Source organism: Arachis hypogaea, chromosome 1 (assembly GCF_003086295.3).
Source record: "Arachis hypogaea cultivar Tifrunner chromosome 1, arahy.Tifrunner.gnm2.J5K5, whole genome shotgun sequence".
NCBI lineage: Eukaryota > Viridiplantae > Streptophyta > Magnoliopsida > Fabales > Fabaceae > Arachis > Arachis hypogaea.
Window position 1 is genome coordinate 101057507 of NC_092036.1, and position 15020 is coordinate 101072526.

The 15020-nt window shown below is 35.2% G+C and overlaps 1 protein-coding gene and 1 pseudogene across 1 annotated transcript; both read left to right on the forward strand.

Moving 5' to 3' along the window:
- The first annotated feature begins 2312 nt into the window (after positions 1–2312).
- LOC112779096 (protein trichome birefringence-like 4) lies at positions 2313–4139 on the forward strand. Its single transcript, XM_025823374.2, has 4 exons — positions 2313–2910; positions 3009–3201; positions 3299–3489; positions 3560–4139. The coding sequence occupies exons 1-4, from the start codon at positions 2414–2416 to the stop codon at positions 4041–4043; spliced, it is 1365 nt and encodes a 454-aa protein (XP_025679159.1). The 5' UTR covers positions 2313–2413; the 3' UTR covers positions 4044–4139.
- A 336-nt stretch (positions 4140–4475) lies between these two features.
- LOC112703427 (AMSH-like ubiquitin thioesterase 3) lies at positions 4476–9978 on the forward strand (annotated as a pseudogene).
- Positions 9979–15020: the final 5042 nt, after the last annotated feature.

Here is a 15020-nt window from a genome sequence, read left to right on the forward strand (position 1 = left end):
ATGTGTGAGTGAGAGATCGAGAGAATAATTAGTACAATTTTGCTACACATTCAAACTTTTTTGCTAACTAAGTCCAACAAAGTTAACCATAATCCAATAAAATTCACTTACATAACGCACGTGTGAAATTACACCGTTCTTCTTCGTGTTTTTTATTCTTCTTCTTCGCGTTCTTCCTCCAACATTTGTATCCTGCGTTCCTCCTCCCCCTTTTTCCTTCTCCTTCTTCTTTGCGTTCCTCCTCCTTTTTCTTCGCATCCTTTCTCCTTCTTCGTGTGTTTCATCCTCGTCGTCGTTCTTTTATTGTTGCTATTATTGCTGCATTTTTTTCCTTTTCCTCCTCCTCTTCCTATTGATTTTACAACATTATATATTTTTTTATTTGCTTTTTTCTTTTTTTATTCTTGTTAAAAGAATAAAATAAGAAGAAAAAGAAGACAAACAAAAAAAGAAGAAGATAATAATGATAAATAAGGAGGAGGAAGAAAAGTTTTGAGTTATGTAAAATTTATCAGAAAATAACACTAAAATTTTTTAACCGTTACACAGAAGGTTCTCAATTTTGACACTGAATTTTTTAATTGCGACACAAGTTTTTAAGAGGGTTATCGTTAAGTAATTTCGGTGCATTCTATATTGAATTTCAGTGCATTCTAGATCTAAATAAGGTGCACTTTTAGTCTGAGCTTGATTTTCGAATGTACCTCAATTAACTCTAAAATTAAATCTAGAATCCACCTCAATTAACTCAGAAATGCACCAAAATTACTTAATGATTGCGATACACAAACTCAATTCGAAAATAAGCACACAAACAAAGACGGAATCCTCTTCTTTGCGTCATTTCTTCTTCTTCGCGTGTTTTTTTATCGTTGTTTTTTTATTGCTGCTGTTATTGCTGTGTTTTTTCTTTTCCTTCTTTTCTTTCTAATAATTTTGTAGCATTGATTTTTTTTATTTTATTTCTCTTAAGAGAATGAAATAAGAAAAATCATGAGAAAATAAAATAAGAAGATGAAGAAGCAGCAGAAGATGAGGAAAAGGAAGAGGAAGGGTTTTGAATTATGAAGAATTTATCAAAATAAAAATTTACCAAAATTTCTTAACAATAACAGATAAATTTCTTAGTTTTTACACCGAAATTTTGCTACAAATACAAAAAATATTTTCTTTAATTAAACATTTTTTCCTTTTTTTTCTTTATTTCTTTCTTTCTTTTAGTTGAATGAATGTAGGTTTATCCTCTTCCTATTAATTTTGCAGTATTATGTGTTTTTTCTTCTTATTTGTTTAATTTTTATTTTTGTTTTTATTTTTGTTAATAGAGTAAAACAATAAGAAACTTGAGAAGGTAAAATAAGAAGGAAAAGATGAACAAGAAAAAAAGAAGATGATGACGATGATGAAAAAGAAGAAGAAGAAAAAGCAGCAGAAGATGAGGAGAAAGAATAGGAAAAGTTTTGAATTATGCAGAACTTATTAGAGTATAAATACATTGAAATTTTTTAACAATACCACAAATTTTTTAGATTTTACACCGAAATTTTGCTATAAAAGTACAAAAATGTCTTCTTTAATGCTGTAATTTTCTTCTTCTTTTTTTTTTCTTATTTCTTTCTTTCTTTATTCTGTTATACATATAAGAAGAAGACGACGACGATGATAATGATGATGGAAGAGGAACGGGAGGAGAAGAAAAAGGAAGGATGAGATCGAAAAAATTTAAACGAGAAAAGAAAGAGGAGAAGGAGATGGAGGTTGTAGTAGTGATGATGACAATAAAGGAAAGAGGAGAAGAAATTTCAATGAAATAAGAAGGAGGGAGAGGAGAAGATGGTGGTAATAGTGACGATGATAACAAAAGAGAAAGATAATAAAAAACAAAAAAAAAAAAGAAGAGAACGCAGGAATGAAGAAAAATAAGAAGAAGAAGCAATGAAAAGAATGTGCGTATATAAATTTTAAACATTAAGAAGACGCACGTAAATTTAAAATATTAAAAAAAACTGTGCATATGTATATAAATGACTTGTTTCGACTTATTAGAAATTTATTCTATTTAGTAAATACCTAGGCTTAGCTACAGTTACTTTTTTGAAATTAAACAAACAGAAATGACTTAAAAAGACCAAAATGATGTAATCAATAGTTATAAATTATTCATCTAAAGATTTATAAATCAAGTTTAATATACAAATAACCTTTTTTAATTATATATTGTTCAGATTAAAAGGTAGACAAAAGTGCACAAAGTATAACTACATAATAAGTATTTATAAGTAAAAAGACTAAAGCAAATAATATATGTTTTCAAGCTCTTCAATGCATAGGTTAAAACTTAAAAGTTAAAACTAAAATATATAAATATTTTTACAGAGAAAAAGAAAGGAAGTGAAAGTGTGGAAATCAGTGAATGAATATTGGCATGGCGTGCTTCAAGAAGCCATGGTTCGCATCATCTGAATTTTCAAGAAACCTTCAACAACGTCCAAGAACTCATCACATTCTTACGGTTCCTTTCTTCCTTCTCTCCCTCTTCCTCCTCTCTGCATCTTACACCAGCAACTCTCCCACTCCCTACCCCGCCGCCACCCCATTATTCCCTCCATCTTCTCCTTTCTCCAACTCCCACATGCTTTCCAAACCACGCAGCAGAAGCACCTTGTCTTCCGTCACTGCCGCAGAGAGAACTCACGCCAACTCCACCAACAGTGACTCACAAGCTATCAGAGACCTCGCTTCCTGCGACATCTTTGATGGCACTTGGGTTCGTGATGAACATGCTGAACCACTTTACCAACATGCTTCATGTCCCTATCTTGATGACGCTTTCAACTGCTTCAAGAATGGACGTTCAGACTTTGATTATCTTAAATATCGATGGAAGCCACACGGTTGCCACATTCCAAGGTTAACTACTCTGTTTCTATTAGTAACTTGTAGCTTAAGAAATAAAAAAGAATATATAGTTTAGCTTCTTAACCTTGTTCCTTGATCTTATTATATAGGTTTGATGGGTTGAAAATGTTACGGATGCTTAGAGGTAAGAGGGTGGTGTTTGTAGGAGACTCCTTGAACAGGAACATGTGGCAATCCCTCGCGTGTTCTCTGAGAGCTTCTCTCAAAGATAAGACCAGAATCTATGAAGTTTCGGGACGCCGTGAATTCAGGACTCAAGGTTTTTTCTCTCTCAATTTCAGAGTAAGTTATACATAAGAATTGTATCGTACTATTGTATGCTTTGATGTTTAATTAATAATGTATGTTATTGTGATGATGATGATGATAATAATAATAGGACTATGCATGTTCGATAGAGTTTGTGAAATCCCCATTTCTAGTTCAAGAATGGAAAGTGTTACGAAATACGGGTCAAAGAGAGACTCTGAGGCTTGACATGATCCAAGCTTCTAAGTCTCAATACAATAATGCTGATATCATCATTTTCAACACAGGCCACTGGTGGAATCACTACAAAACCAGAAACGGGTAATTAATTTTATAATTCTACTCATATATACAATTCATTAACATTCATAATTATTGGTTCTTGTTTCAGCATAAATTACTTTCAAGAAGGGAATCATGTGTATGAGAGACTACAAGTTTCGGAAGCATTAAGGAAAGCACTGAAGACATGGGCGGATTGGGTGGATTCGAGAGTGGACAGGAGGCGCACAAGGGTGTTCTTCACAGGATTCTCAGCTTCTCACTACAAAGGAGGGCAATGGAACTCTGGAGGAAAATGTGATGGAGAGAAGGAACCAATAACAAATGAGAGGTACCTTGGAGAATATCCATGGACAATGAGGATACTTGAAAGTGTGATATCAGAGATGAAGACACCAGTGTTTTACCTCAACATTACAAAGATGACTGATTACAGAAAAGATGGCCATCCCTCTGTCAATAATAACAATAAAGGGCGGCTAAGAACAACGGTTCAGGATTGCAGCCATTGGTGCCTCCCTGGAATTCCAGACTCCTGGAATGAACTTCTTTATGCCACTCTTCTCATAGCACATAACAACACTCATTTTTAGTTTTATTGTTTTTTGTAAATTTACAATTTTTGGTCATAAATTAGTGTCTTAGACTTGAACATATTCATATATATTACCATGTCATGTGGTGAGTTTCTATCTGGCACATTGTTTTTGCAATCTGTGGAAGATAATTTAACTTTTAATATACATAAACTTAGGCATGTAGCATTTAAAATTATATACTTATTTATTTTTAATATTAATCAATTATACCAACAGAAATTAAAGAATATAAAATAAAGTAATTTTAGATTATTTTATGCTAATTTTATTATTTTTTTTAAATAATTAAAAGGGATTACATTTTTAAATTATAAATGATTAATTACTAAGTTTCTATTTTCAGAAAAACCATTGGCTTAATTATTTATTTTCTCGAATTAATTTAATTGATTTATTTTATTGAATAATCCAACCTTAGCTCACAATGTTGACATGAATTGAAAAGCGTAGCTGCAACCTTTTGTTCGAAACGACGAGTTTTAACGACTTGGTTCACACGCACGCACTTTCAATCTTCTTCTTCTTCTTTTCTGCAACTTGCAACACAACAAAAACCGTGCCAACTTCTCAATTCAGTCACGGAAAGAGAGAAATAGACAGAGAAAGAAAGAGGCTGATCGATTCAGTTGGAAGAAGGAACTGTTTGTCACTGACAATTTGGTTCCATTGAAGATGAGGATCGACTTGGATTCCATCGCTCGCAGAGTCGAAGTTGACAATCGCATTCCCCTTCGTTATTACTATCGTATCGCCGATAACCTCCTCAAGCAGGTACTCTATTCCTTAATCCAGATTCCGATCCATTCTGTTAGGGCTTTTCCACCATATCTATTCTGGAATCTTCTCAAACCACAGAAATAGGATCTTTCTCTTTCTAGCAACTCATTTAGGATCGCTTCTATACAAATAGCTGATTCAGACTTGCTTCCCCCACCGTCTGATCCACCTTCTGCTTATGCCTTTGCCTAATACATGCAATTTAGGATCATTAAGAAATGTTCGAATAATAGGTTTCTGAATATAGGAACTATCAATTATGCATTCTGTTTTTGTCAACAGGCAAGTATCTACCGGCAGGAGAACAATATAGTTGACTTGTATATCATACTTCTTAGATTTTCAAGGTAAAATGTTATGTGGATTTCCTTTGTTGCCAACTGATAAGCTTGCAGTTTCCTTGGGCATGATCTTCTCCTTTTTCTGCTTAGTAAACTTAATTTTTGCCCTTTGTAGTTTGGTTTCTGAGACTATACCATACCATCGAGATTATCAAGCTTCACTTCATAATGAAAGAGCAGCATATAAGAAGGTTCGGAAATTTCTTTGCTACTTTTGTAATGGGTAGATAGGTGTTTGTTTTAATTTAGTAATTTATGTATTTGGTATTTAGTATTTAGTAATGTTGTGTCTTGCATGTCATTTTTCAATAACAGAGATTGCTAGCTGTAATAGATGAGCTTGAAGCATTGCGGCCTGAATTTAAACTCCTTGTGAACAAATTGAATAATTCACATCTTGAAGCTCCATTGCCTGGAGAAAACAGCTTTAATATGGCTTTGCCGAGTTCAGCAAATTCGTCCTTGGAATGGCCTCCTGTCAATAAAAGCTCTAACTCCCCCATGGATTTTCGACAGGTGGGTAGTAGATAATAGAGCAATTTTTATGATTCTTCTGTGCGGGTTGAAAATTTTTTGCTCTGATGTGCTTGCACATAGTTAAGATCTTTTACTGTTATTAATTTCACTCTGCAGTCTGCTGGATTGGGTTCACACTCTTCATGGAAATATAACAATAATGTCTCATTTTCAAATTCCATCCCCATTGACAAGCAGTTTCAGAAACTGTAAGAGTTTTCTATCTAATTATATTCTATTCTTTTGGTCCTTCTATAGTTACATTTTACTGTTTTTATGAGCTACATGTTGTTATGGGTCGCTTTGGTGTTCTGGCCATTCTGGAGACCATTACTTTGCTGGTCAGGTTATAAAATTGGATGACCCATGATCATTGATTTTTGCTTCTTTTGTGTCTGCAATTGAAATTTCTTTTGTGCACTTGGATATGTAAGTGATTACATGTGGCAGATTTAGCGGATGGAAGTCCTTCCTGTCTATGTTTACCCTGATTCCCTCAAAAGAAAAATTAACAGTAATTTATAGGAGAGCAAATAAGATTGTATTATTATTATTATTATAGCAGAGTTTCTTCTTATAGCTCGCTCTTCAAATTGTAATCTTTCTGTCCAATGTCTTGGGTGGTTACATGCTGTTGCAGTCCCTTATCCTGTATTCAGCAGACCTTTAGTGCAAAGCACCTTTTGCCTTTTAAGCATCATGTATGTTTCATATTATCCTTGGGAATTAGGACTTGAGGAAGCTCTGTCCTATACATTCCAGATATTTTCATTTTCTTTTTTAAATGCATCTGTGCTGAAAGAGGAAATACAATAAATGTTTTTTGAGTTCTGCAGATCCCTTAGTGTACCTCCTCCAAAGAAGGAGACTTTGTCTAGACACTCATTCTTAGGGCCAAGTGGTCTTCGGGGCCAATGGCTTGGACCTAGTGCAGAAATTAAGGTAAAAACTCCAGTTTGACTTTGCAATGTTCTAGCAACATCAAGTATCTAAAATCTATAATTTTGATATATTGATATATGTCTTTATGCAGGTTCAATATCCAAGCAGTACTGATCTGACACACGTCAAAGATTCAAGGTTTGGCTCGTTCATTATTATAGTTTGGCTTTCTTTAAAAAAGAAATTATTTGATGTTTCACTTTAAAGGAATCTGATTATAAGCAAATGCTGAACACTGAAGGTCAACATTGTCATAGTTGCTTGTTCAGTTTTGTTTCCCTGGAGTATAACAGCCTTACATTTTTCTTGCCATTCATGCTGACAGCTTGAATCAGACTGGGCAATATGATCTTGTGGCAATTAAAGAATTGGATCAAGGACCAGCTGCATCCACAATGAACTCGGTTCTCTCATTGGATGACGGAAGATGGTCGCATCCTGCTGTTGAGTCCTGTTCTCCTGTTGTAACTGAATCAAGGGAGGACTCCTTCCAGTTGCTCAAACAACCTTTGCCACCTCCTGTTCTTGCTCAGGTGTATCCCGAGTCTTCTCCCATTCCTCCTTCAAAAGTTGCAGATCCAAGGCCTGGACCAGCTAAATCTTCTCAGGATTCTGGACCTGGTCCCAGTACATACCAACACCTACATATTGTAAGCCTGATTTATTTTACGTTTTAAATGGAATATTTCAAAGCACATCATGGACTTTCTTGATCATTCATTGTGACTTGTTCTTATGTGTGGTTTGTTTGGTTCTTAAACCGGGTAATAAATTATTATAAGTTCACTTTACTCTGTGTCGCAGCCTGTGAAAATGATGGAAGATTTTTTGAGACTGGCTTCCGAAAACACACGGAAAAACTTAGAGACATGTGGTGTTCTTGCAGGGTCCCTGGTAAAAGAAGTCATAATTTTGTTTACTTCTGTGTTCTAGAAATATTTTGGTTGCTAATTTTAATATATTTTTGTGCTTGCAATTTCATGTCTACAGAAAAACAGGGTTTTCCATATCACTACACTTATTATCCCAAAGCAGGAGTCAACTTCAGACTCGGTAAGATAATGGTCATGTTTACTCTTGTGGTTCAGTTTTTTGTTTTTAAATGATTATATAGACTGTTTCTTCATTTTTTCTATTTCCAATTTTATCCTGTCAGACAAAGTGAGACTTTTACTGATCTGAGGTTGTGATGCATTGAGTTTATGAGTGTTGCATAATTTGTTCTTACTGTTATCTACTTACCTGAGATTATTTATCTACATTTGTTGTGAAAGTGCTACTAAACCTCTGTTGGAACTGTAAATCATATGATAGGATTTTCTCAATTACTTTTAAAGGAAACTGGTTCTTAAGCCAATTCTCTTGGGATTATCGTTGGGAGATAAAATGATTCTCAAATGGAATAATGCAAAACATATATGAATAGAAGCTAAATACAGTATTCCTTAAAATTAGGAGACTCAAGATTGTAATTCTCTCATGATTCATTAATGATTTTTTTAATTGTTTGTTGTAATTTTAATTATTTTCAGTTGAGCAATGTATGTCTAATTTAATTTCTTGTTCAGTGTTCAACATTGAATGAAGAAGAAATATTTGAAGTTCAGGACAGCTTATCACTCTTTCCTTTAGGCTGGATACATGTAAGCTCCATTATCCTTGACTGTCACTTATTCATTCTTAAGCTCTGACGGTGGGTTGAACCATCAATGTTTTCCCCAATAATAGATAGTTAGATACAACTGAAGATAGAAACCCTTTTGATAGCTAGCAGAGCTTATTTGCATCCTTCTTTAGTGATCCTTTGGCGTGTTTGTGAGTTGAGGTTTTGCAGGGAAAGAGAAAGAAGGGATATATTTGAAGAGTAAAATGAACTCATAATTACTCTTCAAACTCTTCCCTGCGCTCCCTTCTCCTGAACATGCTCTTATTGTACTAGATTTAAATGTCCAGTTTATCTTATTTCTATATTTGATTTCAGACACACCCATCACAAACTTGTTTCATGTCATCCGTGGACCTGCACACCCATTACTCATACCAGGTAATATGGCATTATTATTATTCGAATTCTGTGACTATTCACATTGTAGATTTTGCTGGAGCAGTCTGTACATCCTTCCTGTTAAGGCTATGGAAGAGAAAAAGAAATAGTTGCAATAATGCTAGATAATAGATTCTTAGTTGTGGTTTGTAATAGTTCAGATAAAGAAGATAAAAGAGCAAATATCATGAATATTAATAGAGAACTGGTATGTGGTGTGAATTCATTGATTATGAAGATGCATGAATCGGACTAGGCACTTAAAAATAAACCCAATATAATAAAAATTGAAAACAAATATGTATTTGGTATCAGCGAACATGATAAGGTCAGGGTGTATTTTCGTACCGACTATCATTTCACTTTTTATGATAACTTGTATGAAAATTTTAAAGTTTAATAACGTATGCTGTACACAAGGCTAACAATTTGGAGTGCAAGATTTGTGGAAATATGGAGTATAAGCTGCTCTCTGTTCTTTTTTCTTTTTCCAACAAAACCACAATTTGCAACGTACAGTCAGCAAAGGCGTGTAACTGATGTAAGGTTACCTGAATGGTTGTATATTTTTTTTTTCTTTATAGATAATGTTACCGGAGGCAATTGCAATTGTCATGGCTCCTACAGATACAACAAGGTACATTATTTTTTCTTGCATCTATATGTCATTTTTGTCATAAATTAAACCAGGAAACATCTACAATAACCACCGTGAACAACTAAGATAAATAATGTTACTGTCCTATTTAACTTTTTGCACTAATTGAAGCATCAAACGTTTACTGTTGCACTGCAGTCCACATGGCATATTTCATCTATCCGATCCAGGGGGTGTGTCTGTAATTCGTAACTGCCAACAACGAGGATTTCATCCCCATGAGGAGCCTTCGGATGGAAGTCCAATCTACGAGCACTGTTCTCATGTCTATATGAATGCTAATTTGAAGTTTGATGTTGTTGACCTGAGAGAGAGATGATAAGTTAGTGTCTCCTCACAGATCACAAGTATAGTGGACACACGCACGCCATGTTGAAAGTTGCATGGGTATTATTATTAGTAGATTCTTTTGTATCTATGAACTGAGATAGAGAATACCAAATTTACCAATTCCCAACCCCATGATTTTGTATTATACGAGTTAGAAGATAGTGATGTTGTATTACACAGGTGAAGAAGTGAGAAGTGTAACATGGATTTGTTATTGTTAATATAACATTTTCATCTGTGCTTAGTTATTGATATATGCCCCCATGGCTAGTTGGCTATTGGCAGAACCGAAGTGTATTAACAAGATAGATATGTTTATCATGATTCATGAATTTCGCTACAACTAATATTCAAACGGGATTGGGCCCACTCCTAAGAGGTGGTGATTACTCATCAATGCTTATAAATTTTAAGGGAAATAATATTTCTATGGTTTCAGTGGCTAAGAGAATGGGAGTTGAATCTTAGCCCTCTTTTTGTTTGCTAACCACTTGTTGAACTTAGAAGAGACTTTTCTGTTTTTATCTCATCCCTAGTCACGAGACTTTTTCATTTTGTCTCGTCACTTGGCACGAGACATTTTTGATATTTGGCTCCTGTGCAGTAGAAACAGAAATGGAGTAAGAGAGAGAAAAGATTACACCCAGATATATCCTGGTTCGGCTGCTAAGTGCAGTGCAGCCTACATCCAGTCTCCATCACAAACATGATGGAATTTCACTGTAATCTTCCAGATTACAAATTGTAAAGTGCTAACCCAACTTACAAGGAATTCCCACAAAATCATGAAACACAACATAGACGTATAAAGGAACTCTAAGACATCTATGGCTTTTTCTTTTAATTTTGCACTCTCTGCCTTTTTTTCGCTCTATGGCTTTTTCATACAAACCTCACTGTTTGCCTTTTTCCATGAGACTCAAGACATGACAAAATTAAACAGAAAAATACTAAACAGAATACATTGAAGGAGAAGAAATTCTGTAAGCTTAGGTAGCTATGAGACTTCTGTGCAATGCACTCTCACTTTCTTTCCTTGAATCAAACCATGACTGTTCACCCCTTTTATAGAGAAGTGAAGCCTTCACAGTTGAAACACAAAACCGAGCTTAGCTTCTTTTCCTTCAAAACAAAACCGATTCGGCCACAGAGAGAGAAGAGGAAACTCATGCAAAAACCAACATGCAAATACCTCTAGTCCTTCCTTGGTCGTCACTCTTCATCAATCCGAGCGCTCCATCCTTGGCTTCCTCTCCAAGATGGATTTCTGGCCCTTGATGCTTCATGATGATGATGGCTTCATCTGCTCCAATCTCTGCCTCTTCCATCACTTCGCCACTCTAGCTACTTCCTGTGGTGGTTGAGCAGAATCAGAGACAAACCATGCCTCCAAGAATCTCTTCCTTGCTGGCCGAATCTTCTTCTTTCTTTTTGAGTATGGAGGATCCGAGATTACCTCACCAAATCTTACTACATTTGGTGATTATCTCAGCCACTGCATACTTTTGGTTTTCTTTTTCTTGCCATCATTAACTTGATGGTCTTGATGCATGCAGCTTCTTCTTTTCGGTGAGTGTAGCTTAATGTAGCTTCCATGGTTGCTGTGACATGACCGAAGGAAGAAGAAAGAAAGAGATGAGAGAGAATGTGAAGTTAAAGTAAAAGCAATTAAATGAAATGTAACATATTGAATGGTTGCTTTTACTTCCCTTGCTTTGAGTAGCGTATAGCATTAATCATAATGATTCCCATCAAATCAATTTCTCTCTCATTGTTCCAAGGTCTGCAATAACTCCATTTAATAAAATTTGGATTCCATCAAGGAATAAAGGTGATATCCGTGGAAGCATGCAGCACATAATCAAAGGAATGGGTTTCTTTTGTTAAGTGAATAAAACAATATTGTGCCTCATTTTCCTTTAATTTCGGACCAAGCCTTTTTGGTCTCATCCCAAAAACTTTAATTGGGCTTGTTATCACAATTGCTGGCCCAATGGACAATAACACTGTTTCAACCACCATGATCTCAATAATTTAACATCTATGCTGAAAGAAAATTATTCCAATGGACTTTGTTTGAATTTGTTCTTCTCTGTTCGGCCCATAATAAAGCCTGCATCACAAAATTATTAATTAACACTTATTACATGAAAATTAAACCAATAATTTTGTAATTAATTATTTCAATAATGTTTGTTCATCATCAAAATTAAATTAGAGTTTTCCAAACTCATCAATCTCCCCCTTGATAACAAACATTATTAAAAATTGAAATGGAAAGAAATTAAAGATTAGAGTATAGAATACTCCCTTTGAATATTTGAATTTCTCCCCCTTTCTAATTGTCACAAGGTTCCCCTTTAATATATACTGTTTTTACCAAGGGAAGCATTATCCTGTAACAATCAAGCTTGAAGTAATAATGTTATTCAACATATTAATTTTGAAATGTTGAATGCTTGATTTATGAGCAGTGTTTGGTGATATACAAAACTCATTTGTTATCAATAAATTGATTATCTGCTCAAAGTTTACACACTTCAACTGAGCACAAAACAATGTTGTTCAGAAAAATTTCAAATATTTTCCAGTCAAGATATCAGAGCCATATTATTCAAGTAAGGAAAATATTTTTGAATCACACTTGATCAAAACAGGGCAGCTGTTAGATATCACAGTTTAAAGGAACTGCCAAAAATAAATTTTCAAACCAACATGTTTACCAAGATGAATAAGAATATTCCTATAAAAGCATGTTCATTAAGATAAATCAACATTTAGGCATTTATATAATCAGAATAATATATTTATCAAACAACATCATAAACTACCAAATGCCAAATGCATTTTCAGCAGCAGTAACCATAGTGAAACAAATGCAATAACAACATGCATTCTTTAAACAAGGGTGATCATAAATTTTCAATTGAAAATTTCATCCCCTGTTTCAACAGATCCTTCCCTGTTTCATTAGTTTCAATTTCAATTTTTGAAACTAATTTTCCTCCCCCTTTTGTCACACAACAAAATATCCATAATAAAGTAACAAGAGTGTATCAAAGTATCATAGAGCAGTGAGTATCAAGTCATGCTTATACAAAAAAACAGATTGAGCCTAATGGAGCCAATATCAAATAAAGGTAAAGAAACAGTCATTAGTCATCAGAAAGATTGAACTCTGAACCGGATTCATCTTCGCAATCCTCTGTTCCCATTTCATCATCAAAGCTCTTAATCATGAAGCCAACCCTTTCATGACATTTCTTCCAAGCCCTTTCCTGTTCATATTCCAATTTCCGGGCAGTCTTGTGGGATTTGAACATCAACTTGGACATGTTGCGTAACTCATTGAGAACCGCCCGGATTGATGCAGTGACATTTGAGGTTTCAGGACGGCTCTCCAGATCGCTGAGAGATGGTTCAGAGTGAGCAGACCGCTTTCCTTTTTTGCCCGAAACTCCTCCTCCTTTAATCATTGAAACCTTGTTCTCAACAGATTCATTAGACAAATCAACCTTAAAATACTCAAATATACATGTGAGGAACATGCCATATGGAAGATTAGCCTTTTTAGTACTTTTCACTGCTTCCCACATATGACGTATCATAATGTAAGCAAATGAAATTTGGGAAGAAGAATGAGAGAAAATAAGATAATTGAATCAGAAACTGTTACTCTATGGTGAGAACCGCCTTGTGGAGTGAGGATGTGAGTGATGATACGGTGCAACAGAGAGTTCTCAGGGCCTAGTGCCCGATGAGTTGGGATTAGTCCATCCAAAACAGAGAGATTTGCACAGATGTGTTGCGAGACTGTTTGTTGTGCAATGCCAACTTGATCATCCCACTTATCAATTATGTATACTTTCGGCCCTTCATCTTCATACCCAAGGGCAGCGCCTATGCTTTGAGGATTGAGGGTCATGTAAACACGCTTGACGTAAGAGTGAATTGAGGCATCAATCAAGCGCATGTCTGCATAGAACTCCCGGACCAGTCCCGGGTAAACAAACTTCTGAATGTGAATCAGTGGAGTCCACTTCAGAGCATCAAACATGGAAGAAAAGTTGATTCCTTTGGTGGCCAATTTTCAAGATTTACCAAGTAAGAGAGGCAGAGAGGACGTTTCAGGAAAACCTCTTTGTGAAATTCATAGAAAGCACATGAATAGAACCGAGAGGGATCAAAGTGGGAGTGATTTTTGTGAAATTTGTTCTTGAACTCTAGTGACTCCAAATTTGCAGGTTCTCTTGTATCATGCAATACAAAACTTTTTTGCTTTTTTTGAGAGCTTTTTGTATGTGGAGTAGATCTTTTCGGTGGTGATGAAGGTGGCGAGGTGTGTGATTCCTCTTCATCTTCTTGAACACTAGATTGCTTGTTCTTTCCAATCTTTCCTCTCCCTGAAGTTTTATGAGCAATAACCTTGCGGCGCATGGTTTCGGTCCTTTTAGAAGGAGGTGAGTGAGTAGAAGAGGAGGTAGAATGAAGATGGATATGTGTATGAGTTTGAGGTGATGAAAAAGGTGGGCTTTTTGGAATGGGGGTTCGGCCACTTCTCTTTTGTGCCGTTTTCTTTTTCATGGTAGGATGAATGGAGAAGTTGAATATGAAGGGGCGAGAGTGCCGAAAGAGAGTGAGGAAGGAAGGAGGTTAGTGGTGCAATAAATGTGGATTGGAGAGAGATGATGGGGAAGTTAATGACCATAATGGCGCGGTTATTAACCAAAGGGTTTTAAAAAAGGTGATTTCCTAGAATCAAGGGATTAGATGGAGAGAGGGATTTGATTTGACAATAACCACTTCCAATAAGATTTGAAATGACAAACAAAAAGATTTTGATCATCATAAAATGAGGGATCAATAAAAAGTCAAGGTGGGGTCAAATAAGATTTTGTGGGGCCCATGAGAAGCAAAGTCTGCGCAGCCTCCCCCTTAATCATAGCTCCTCCAGCATGCCTTATTTTTATCTCGTCCATTCCTACGAGATAAAACTGGGCAGAATCAGAAATTTATAAATTTTCAACATGGCTTAAATCAAACATTCCCAAGCTTTCTCTTAACAAACAGAATCTATCTTCACAGAGAGGTTTTGTAAAAATATCAGCAAGTTGTTCTTCAGATTTTACAAATTGAATATCAATAGTACCCTTTTGCACATGTTCTCTAATAAAATGATATTTGATTTCAATGTGCTTTGTTCTTGAGTGCAGAACAGGATTTTTTGAAATATTTATTGCACTCATGTTATCACAAAATAAGGGTATACTATTGATTTTTAATTTGTAATCTTCCAATTGAGTTTTTAACCAAATTAATTGTGAACAACAAGCAGATGCGGATATATATTCAGCTTCAGCTGT

What these genes read in the sequence shown, in the direction of transcription:
- LOC112779096 (XM_025823374.2), top strand. Translation starts at nt 2,414, where the DNA reads ATGAATATTGGCATGGCGTGCTTCAAGAAGCCATGGTTCGCATCATCT. An exon ending in CACGGTTGCCACATTCCAAG is followed by an intron (nt 2,911 to 3,008) that starts GTTAACTACTCT and finishes CTTATTATATAG; the next exon opens with GTTTGATGGGTTGAAAATGT. An exon ending in CACTACAAAACCAGAAACGG is followed by an intron (nt 3,490 to 3,559) that starts GTAATTAATTTT and finishes TTCTTGTTTCAG; the next exon opens with CATAAATTACTTTCAAGAAG.